Source organism: Aspergillus piperis (genome assembly GCF_003184755.1).
Source record: "Aspergillus piperis CBS 112811 unplaced genomic scaffold BO85scaffold_2, whole genome shotgun sequence".
Lineage (NCBI taxonomy): Eukaryota > Fungi > Ascomycota > Eurotiomycetes > Eurotiales > Aspergillaceae > Aspergillus > Aspergillus piperis.
The window spans coordinates 1,807,884-1,816,941 of NW_020291592.1; the positions used below are offsets into that span (position 1 = coordinate 1,807,884).

Below are 9,058 nucleotides of genomic sequence, written 5' to 3' on the forward strand. Positions count from 1 at the left end.
AATGCGTCAACCCTGAGACGCGCCCCTCATCAAAACTATAATACGCACCCTCTATTCTTATCTGATCACTCCTTAACCAGAAAAATGAATAGGGATATTCCAGGGTTCTACTATGGTAAATGACGTGGTTCTATCTTCATCCGGTGCATCGATCATTGACCGCTCAATAGACCCCGAAAAGAAAAAGTACTTCAAGATCCAGGCCAATCACAAGGCCACTCCAGGATCGCAATACACCCAAGATACGGTCAAGCGGAAGCGCGTAGACCAGGAGGTAGGTGTTCACCCTTTTCAGGGTCTCCTATAACCTACTTACCTTTTAATAGAAGCGCCAAAGGAAAATCCATCTGACGAAAAGAGCCACGAAAGAGAAAATCAAAAGGGCCGCTTTTTTGTCAAACCCTCTACTGGGAGTGCAGAGGGAGATTGGTTCTGAACTTGTATCTTCCAGCATCCGACAAGAGCAGAGGAGCGTGATTTACGCAAGCCAGCTTCGTCGAAACCAACTTCACCAATTCGAGCCGTGGCCTGATGAGTATACCATCAAGCATGTGCTGCGCAACAAGCGCTCAGGCATCTTGATAGCCAGTAAGCTGTTCCCTACGTATAGGTTATTCCACCGATACAATCTAACAACTCAAAAGGTGGCCATCGTGGTGGTGAATCGTCTGTTTCGTAAGCTCAACCTTCCGTCCTGCGCGGTCGTGTATCCGGCAAGCTAACCGCCAACCAAGGGTATGCTTCCCGGATTGCGACCAAGATAAATGGACATATAATCGCACGATGGAGCGCGTCCTTTTCAAAGAGCCATACAGAGTATATATACCAGCACCCGTCCTTATCACAAACACACACTAACTCGCTCCCTGCAGCTTTCCTCCGTCTCACTAAGCCACACCGGCTACCTACTGTACGAATCAAGGACACCATCCCCCATCCTGTGATTGCTAGATAGCTGACAGGATTAGGGCGACGATGGATAGCGGTCCAGCCGGCGATTCATTCCTGGCGCCGCGAATGCTGCCCGATCCCGACGAAGGTGGAGATTACCGGTGGCCCACGTCGTGTACGTACCTAGATAGCAAGCCCACACTTTCAGTCGTTGCACCACAACGATCAAGCTTGCTAACTTGCGACCTATTACGATCCAGTTTACCATCCAATCCGTCTCCGCACATCATCATCCCTATGGTGTTCGTCCGCTTGCCCAACCGGGGAGATGCCGCTCTTCGCCGTCGGGACCTCGGACGGACTATACACACTAGAGGGATTTGGCAGCTACTGGGCATTGTCGAAGAAGTCCTTCCCGAACGACATACTAACAGGAAAACCGATCATACATCGCCGAGTGGACTCTTCCCATGCTATCGTCACGAGTGTCGAATGGCTCTCATCCGATGTAATAGCCGCTGGTCTCAAAGACTCGGCCATATTCCTCCACGACCTGCGCAGCGGAGGCAGCGCAACCCGACTCCAACACCCTCACGCAGTCACCAAGATGCGAAGAGTAGATCCTTACCGGATCGTCGTGGCGGGTATAAACTCGGTACGTGTTATGCCCTTCTCACCGACGGGCCGGCATATACCTTGATAAGTATTGTATCTGACAAGAGTCGAACTACAACAGCTCCAAATGTACGATATCAGATACCCGGCTAACGGCCTCCAACGCAATCCACAACCCAACAAGAAACACCACACATCGACTAAGCCGTATCTTACATTTGCGGACTATTCGCCTGAAGGAATACCGGATTTCGACATCAGTTTGGAACTTGGGCTCCTCGCTAGTGGTGTGTAATCCTTTTACCTCTACCTTCCCCCCCCCCTCCCTCTCTCTCTTCAGCTATTCTACCTATCCCAGGTGGACGATGCCGACGATTCACTGACAACCCACTCTAGCATCCGACGAGCGAAAGATCCAGCTCTTCTCTCTCCGCACCGGCTCACAAGTCTCGTCACCATTATCAGGTTATCAATACGCGAACCCCATTTCCTCAGTCTGCTTCGAGCCCGGAGACGGTTCCCTACATGGACCCCAAACACCTAGCTTATTAGTCTGCGCGCAAGCCACGGTGGATGAATGGATATGGTCGAACACGCCAAAGACGAAATGATTCATATGACAAGAAAAAAGAATGCTCTATTCAATGCAACGCTCATTGGGAATATAACTAGAAATACACGAGTCAAGAATGGATGAATGAGCATGAACACAAAACCCAGAATGATTCCAGATTGCATGCGTCACAATTATATCCCATCCATCGCGGAGACAGGGAGGATGTTAATCCAACCCTCCGGCCAACCACTCGCCAACCTCGACCCCTACTGTCTTGGCCAACTCTCCGATCCAATCACCCGAGACATTGACGCACCATTTCTCGCCAGCATCCGAGGTCGTGTTACCGCTACTTAACCCTCCTGACCCGAGCCCCATGCGACCGCCGCTATCGCGACCTGCCGCTGGCACCACGAGCCGTAACCGACGTAATGTAGCAAGCTCCGCATATATCGCATCGGAAACGGCCGCCAGTCGGATAGGATTTGCAGGGGGATTAGGGTCAATGGCGTGGTAGATAGCGATCAGTCGCTCAAGCGGGAACGGACGGGCTGTTAGGATTGTGGACGGACCGGTGATACCGGCGTTGCCGCCCACAGCTGAAGTAGTGGCAGAGGAAGTAGCAAAGGCAGACACCAGAGTCGATTTTGTGATTCGAGTCTTTTCTCTTTTGCCTTTCTTGCTAGGGGTTGACGGGCCTCGGCTCGCCTCCAGCCTATCCTCTGCCTGCGCCCGGGAAAGCACCTTCAACCGTCGTCTGTGATGCGCGCGTTTATTCCGCGCAGATAAGGAAGAGGAAGAGAATTTCGAAAAGAAGATGGTATCAAGTCTTTGGGGTGTATGCGAGGCAAGGTATGCGGAGGTCAAGATCAAGGTCGGGAAGTAAGGTAGGGAAGGAAGGGGTGAAGGGGCCGAGACGACCGACATTGACGGCTTCGACAGGGAGCCATCATTTGCGGGTGCGGATTCTTCGGTGACAATGTGATGTACAAGAGCGCCTTCGCCTTGATGGCGGAATAAAGCACGGTTTTTGACTAGAAGTCGCGAGAAGTCCCATTCGTTGCTTCCTCCGGGCGGGATATCGCCGTTGGTAATAGGAGCCACGAACTGAGGCCAAATCTTCTCACATATCGATCTGAACGTAGGAATCGAACTCGCTGTAGGCCCAACCAGGGAATCATAGATAGCGGACACAAAATGCGGATATAATCTCGAAGCAGCCCCGTCGTCCAGACCACTCACGACCGGCGGCCCAGCATTCAAAATAATAGTAATCGCCTCTTTGCGCGTATACGGCGGAAAGCTAATATGCGGAACACCCGCAGCCTGAAGAAACAGCGGCCGCGGACTAGAGCTGAGGATAAGGACGACACACAGGGCCGGAATCTGCGGAGTAAACAATCACCTCATTAGCAAGGACTCTCCACCAACAAAACGAACTAGAAAAAGAAAAGACAAACACATACCACTTCTCCCAACCTCGCCAGCGCAGACAACAGCGTATGCGGAGCTTCACGCTGCTTATCTATCCCATCCAAAACCAGCACAAATTTGCCCTTGTCGTTGCTGCTGCTGCTGCTGCTGTTGCTGTCCGACAACGAAGCAAGACACTCGCCCAGCAGCACAGCCAGAGAGCTAACATGCTCGCATCTTCCCTTGCCGTATTTCTCCCATTCGTCGCGTTTCCCTAGCGCTTCAAGGGTTGCCCAGAGGATCTTCGTTAACAAGTGACGGCCAGTGATGCATTCGGGACTCCGGACAATAGCATGTGGTACTTCGAGGGCAGCGAGGACGTTGCGGACGATGGTCGTTTTGCAAGTGGCGGATATTCCATGCACGACTAATGTAGATGGGCTGGAGATCCTAGGCTATTCGGTCGCGTTCTATATGTTAGCTGTTTATTCGGGGTTGTTCAAAAGGAATTCGGAGGATCTGGGGGAGAAAACATACGCCGAGAAGACTGGCGAGCTGCCTGGTCTGGAGCTCTCGACAAGGCCATTGTTTGCTGAGCGACCGGCTGATTTCTGATGGAAGCATAGATATGAGTGGCAGCCTCTCGAAGGCCTATATATTCCCTGATCAAGCTTGAAAAGAGTCGGAGAGGCGTAGAAAAGGAGAATGGTAAACGCGATCTCTCAACTCGAGGTTTCGGCTTTCGCAGCGATCAATGAAGAGAAACGCGGGTAACGGTCATACACAGTCACGTGTTCCATACATGCTTTCTACCAGGACTCTTCCAAACACATCTGGTACTGCAAATGCGAAGGAATTTTTGATCGAGTAATACTTTTAGAATTACGGAAAGAGCAATAAATCACTAAATAACATCTTGATTGCCTAAAATATGGGTACATCTAATCTACCGGTACTGCTGATGGAACAGGCGGGAAAGGATGTAAAGCATCCGACACCGCAAAGCTGGTTATCCCAACATGCAACCAACGGAGTGCAAGATTTGCGCAAGTTGGATCCGAACTTGATAACACAAGGGTGGTCATAGGCATCATTAGCAGTCTGTTCCACCTTTACCATCCATTGCTTCATCCAGAAAATCAAGAACAGCCGTGCCAAGCGAGCTATGCAGACAGGCAAAGCCTTCTCCCGATGCAAGTGTCGAGATAGCAGGACTTGGTAGATAGAAACAAAGAGACACAAAAGAAGAGGGGGCTAGAAGCACAATTGGGAAGCGAGGACAAATATGAAACAGCAGTCTCTGCTCCTTATCAGACCAGTAGCTTGGTCGACGGAGATGAACTGGTGGGCAAAAAGAAAAGAATGAAAAAGAAAACATGTAGGATAAGAAGTAAAAGACATTCAAAAGGTATGGTCGTCAAATGGGTGCTAAACGAAGCTCCAAGGCATCGAAAGAATACAGGACATCAAATGAAGTGCAGTAAATGGCTTTATCATCGTTTACATCTTCTCATCAGATATGATCCGGATATGCAGAAAGATTGCATAGAAATAAGATCTTGTCTTCGTATCGGGAATTCTGGTCTTTTCAGTTTGCTGACAATATGTCATCGGGGCCGTGAGTCATGAAGATCGTAGCGTCGTCGCACTATGAGTACAATTCAATGAAGAAGGACGGGTGAACCAAAGCGCTGCGTAATGAATCAGAAGTACGCATACAACTGACTTTGAGCACCAAGATTGCCGTTGGCTTGCGGGACAGCTGAAGCAAAAATAGCCTCGCTAGGTCCGCCAGACGGAGCGTTGGAACCTGTCGTGGAGCCAGCGGTGGGAACAAAGTTCTGATTTCCAAACTGGGAACCGACTGGGAAAGGGCTGTGTTGATACATGAATGACTTCTGTGGTCCTTGAAGGGGACCCGGAAGCTGGGCGGAGTTCATTTCGTTAGGCGTCACTTGCCCGCTGGTTGCGGCACTTCCCCTTCCTGAGCTTTCGGATGCCATCATCTTACCAGCAATACGACGGCCATGGGGGGTTTGACGGATAGAAGGCAATATGGGACGGATGCAATCAACAATCCGCGCTCGAGTCTCAGCATCGGCAAAGTCCATGGCTGTTTGCACCACATAGTTCGCAAATGAGTCGCGGAGCATCTTCTCAAGTTCGGCTCCTGCCAGCATTTCATCGATCATCTGACGCCGAATTTGGAAGTCCGCAGTACGAAGGCACTTCTCGATGACATTCGAGCTGAACTTCTGCTTGGACAGGGCGGGGATGTTGCCTCGGAAATTCTGGCACAAGGGCTCGGTGAAATGAGGCTCAGCAAGGTCCAAAATATATTGCACAACGTAGTTTCCGAAAGGATCTTGAACAAGGGCAAATGCGTTTGCAGTGATTTGAGCAATGAGGCGCGCTTTTTGATCACCAGACGCATGGTCAATGCATCGTTGCAGAACGCAACATCCATGGCGATGAGTGCCGACAACCACGCAGTTGGCACCAACGGCATCGTAGATGAATTGAGCGTCCTCAGCAGAGAGACGGTTGAGACACTTTTGGATCACATGGTTCCCGTTGAGATCCTGAACCAGTTCGACAACATGGTCCTCTAGCGAATGGATGACCGTTTGGGTTTGTTCGGCGGTAGAGATAAACTCGATCATCTTTTGGAGCGCCCTGGTACCGTGCTGATTAAGAGCAATCTTAACGAGCTGATGAGCAGCGTTGTTGATCAAGTCAGTACGCTGTTCATCATTGGAGTATTCAAGCAATTTCTGGCACAGGTAATTGCCAAACGGATCTATTGACGGTTAGTGAAAGCTCTTGCGACTTGGGATTGTGAATGCCAAACAAACCTGTCATGAGTTCAACCACATGGAGGCGTGTTTCCTCAAAGATCATTTGTACATGCTCCGGATTACGCTCTTCCAATTTTCTCTGCAGGTATCTGCAACCGTGTTGGTCCTTGCAAAGGCCATACAATTCGCCTTTATAATGCTCAAGCGGGAAGTTGGTGAAGCGAGAGAGCTGAGCGCTATCGTTATCGCCGCTGCGTCGGGAGGTAACGCTTTTGGCCGAACCTTCAGGCATGCGATAAGTGCCATAGGGAGCATACCCAGCAAAGGGAGCTGCGGCATTGTAGTTCTGGATCTGACCGCTAACCTGCACTGGAGCGCCCATGTAGGCTTGAATACCGTACCCATAGAACGGCGCCTGGAATGGGGTCAGAGTAGTTGGTGCGACAGTACTGCTGCTATTGGCAGGTCCGGTGGTGATTGGTGGACCGAAAGGTGTGGCACTAGCTTGCAGAGTAGTCTGCTGGGCCCGGGTCCCCTGCAATCTCGCTTCATCGCGTTCAGGCGATTCCCTTTGTTGGCGGGAGCTCACATGGTTCACAGCAGGGATCCGACCAAGGTTGGCATTGTGTTGAATCTGTTCGGCATGCGTCTTAGGAGGAGTGACGGCGGCATTGAAAGGCTCGCCTTTGACTGTGGGCAGATCGTTGGTCGAGTATGAAGACTGCAAGGATGTAGGTCTGCTGGAAGCAGTAGCTGTCAGGTTTTCAGAATTGTCCTCGGCGCTGTAGAGCAGGTTCGCCTCCACCGAATGTCTGGCAGCATGACGAGCAGAGTTCGAAGAATGGGCATGATTCTCATCATTTTGGTTACCAAGCTGACGGAACATGTTCAGAGCGCTTTGTGGCATGCTCTGGTGAGTAGTGCGGTGCCGACTGTGAGTGTTCCAAGTCTCGGGGTTGGGAGTACGTGAATTGGCGAGGTCCAGGGCGTCCGAATTCGCAGACAGCTTGGCCTTATAATTAGCAAAATGTAACTTTCGCCCGTCTTGTCTGAACTTACCAGGCCTGAGTCGTCTCTGCGAGATAGGGTCGGGAACTTGTCGTCAGTGTCAGTCAATTTAAGGATACTCTTGAAGTCAGGTGTCGGAATCCTGTCCTCGTCCTTCAAAGTCGCCCGGTCGTCTTCGTTATGAAACAGATATTTGGAAGCATTGAATGACTCCAAACCGGACGAACTGTTGAAGCCCGATAGGGTCGGACGGATCTGTGATCCTAAGCCTGTAGAAGGCATCGAGTAGCGATGAATACTGAAGATGTTATTAGTGAGGGTTTGCTGAGCAGATGATGAGGTGGATAGTAGCAAGGGTTGGGGGTTGAGTTCAGTTCAAGTAGTGTTGAGTTTAAAGAAGTGAGGGTAGTGTGAGATGTGAAGAGAATGGGAGACGAGGATTCTTGGAAGAAGAGGGAGGCTGATGAATAGGATATCAAAGGAGGACGCAGGGAGAACAATAAGAGTTACTTACGATGGGCCTGGACGGAAAGGTGAAGTAGGTTCTTGAGTGAAGTCCTCCTTCTCTGAGTTCCTCCGAGAACCAGGAACAGAGTGAACGGAGAAACGATTGGTTGGTGTTTGAGCAGAGTTGTGATTCACCTGGCTCGGCGGAGTAGTGACCTGAGCAGGTGCAAAGACATTGAAGAAACCGGGAGAGGAAGTAACACTTGAAGTTGAGAACCGAGTAGGGCGGGTGAAAGCAGGATAGTTGTTCTCACGGTACTCTGGGGGTGTTGTAGGTTCGCTGACAGGGCCAGACATGCCAACTTTGGCTAGGTTTTCAGCAATGCGCTCCAAATCTTGCTTTTCTTTCTCGTGTTGCATATCTAAGAGCTTCATGTCTTCTTCAAATCTCCTTCTTTGTTCCCGCATGTACTCAATGTGCTGGCGCTTCTTTTCAAACTGTGATGGTGTCAGAGGCGATTTCAATAGTCTCAAGTCATCAATAAGCATGTGAACGCATGTCTGAGCACTCCACAAACGGAAGTGGGTCATGGTGAAGCCATTCTTCCAGTGGATCCCTCAAAGATAATCGAAGCAGCAAAGATAAGAGTGGAGCACCAAAGCAAACCGTATCCAGGTAGCACAAGACAAGCGAAGATCTCAGCGCTAACAGAGAATAGACCTCATGTATAGCTGGGTATGTGCATCGGGGACTTCAGTGACGTGGCTAAGCTTACCGATGAAAGCAGATCCAGATGATCTGGAGCCGGGAGCTGAGAGCTGCTCCCGAGATGGTTCAGATGACTCCAGGAAGCAAGCTTGCTGGAATCGGTTGTAAATCGGCGCTGAAGATTCCCACGGACATCGCCCGAGGGTCGCGAGAAAGCCGAGACGAAATTGGAGTGGCCCGGGGAGAGCGAGTTATAGCCGGGGAAAGCGGACTCCGAAGGAGGCGACCTTGGGGAAGGGAATCGCAGCTCATCGAGGCGTTCACTAAGTCCGTTCTTGAATGCCATGGCGGGCAGATTGTTCGGGACGGAGAGCACACTGGACTGATATCATCAGCAAGCCATAACGAGTCAGCAGTCAGCTTATATCAGGAAGGGGGGTGGATGGTGCGAGGCTTAAAAAGGCAGCGATAAGACGATCGTCATCCTTTGGGGCGATTGCAAGCAAAGCAAAGGGCCGAGGATAGAGTACAGGAACCAAGGAGTTGGGAAGGATGAGTTGGTTGGCGGTGTGCTGCTCCAGATAACGGGCAATGTACGGAGTAAGGGGACCCAAGAGGGGC

The 9,058-nt window shown here is 50.8% G+C and overlaps 2 protein-coding genes across 2 annotated transcripts; one reads left to right on the plus strand and one right to left on the minus strand.

Moving 5' to 3' along the window:
- Nucleotides 1-84: 84 nt before the first annotated feature.
- Nucleotides 85-2,117, plus strand: BO85DRAFT_413000 (uncharacterized protein; the record flags this gene model as incomplete). Its single annotated transcript, XM_025657590.1, has 10 exons — nucleotides 85-115; nucleotides 171-274; nucleotides 327-588; nucleotides 645-675; nucleotides 735-816; nucleotides 873-910; nucleotides 969-1,066; nucleotides 1,152-1,546; nucleotides 1,628-1,793; nucleotides 1,903-2,117. 10 exons carry the CDS (start codon nucleotides 85-87, stop codon nucleotides 2,115-2,117), a joined length of 1,422 nt encoding a protein of 473 aa, XP_025519994.1.
- Nucleotides 2,118-2,287: 170 nt separating this feature from the next.
- Nucleotides 2,288-8,783, minus strand: BO85DRAFT_456118 (uncharacterized protein; the record flags this gene model as incomplete). Its single annotated transcript, XM_025661426.1, has 7 exons — nucleotides 2,288-3,448; nucleotides 3,529-3,916; nucleotides 5,189-6,275; nucleotides 6,331-7,279; nucleotides 7,333-7,579; nucleotides 7,796-8,226; nucleotides 8,505-8,783. The coding sequence occupies 7 exons, from the start codon at nucleotides 8,781-8,783 to the stop codon at nucleotides 2,288-2,290; spliced, it is 4,542 nt and encodes a 1,513-aa protein (XP_025519995.1).
- Nucleotides 8,784-9,058: the final 275 nt, after the last annotated feature.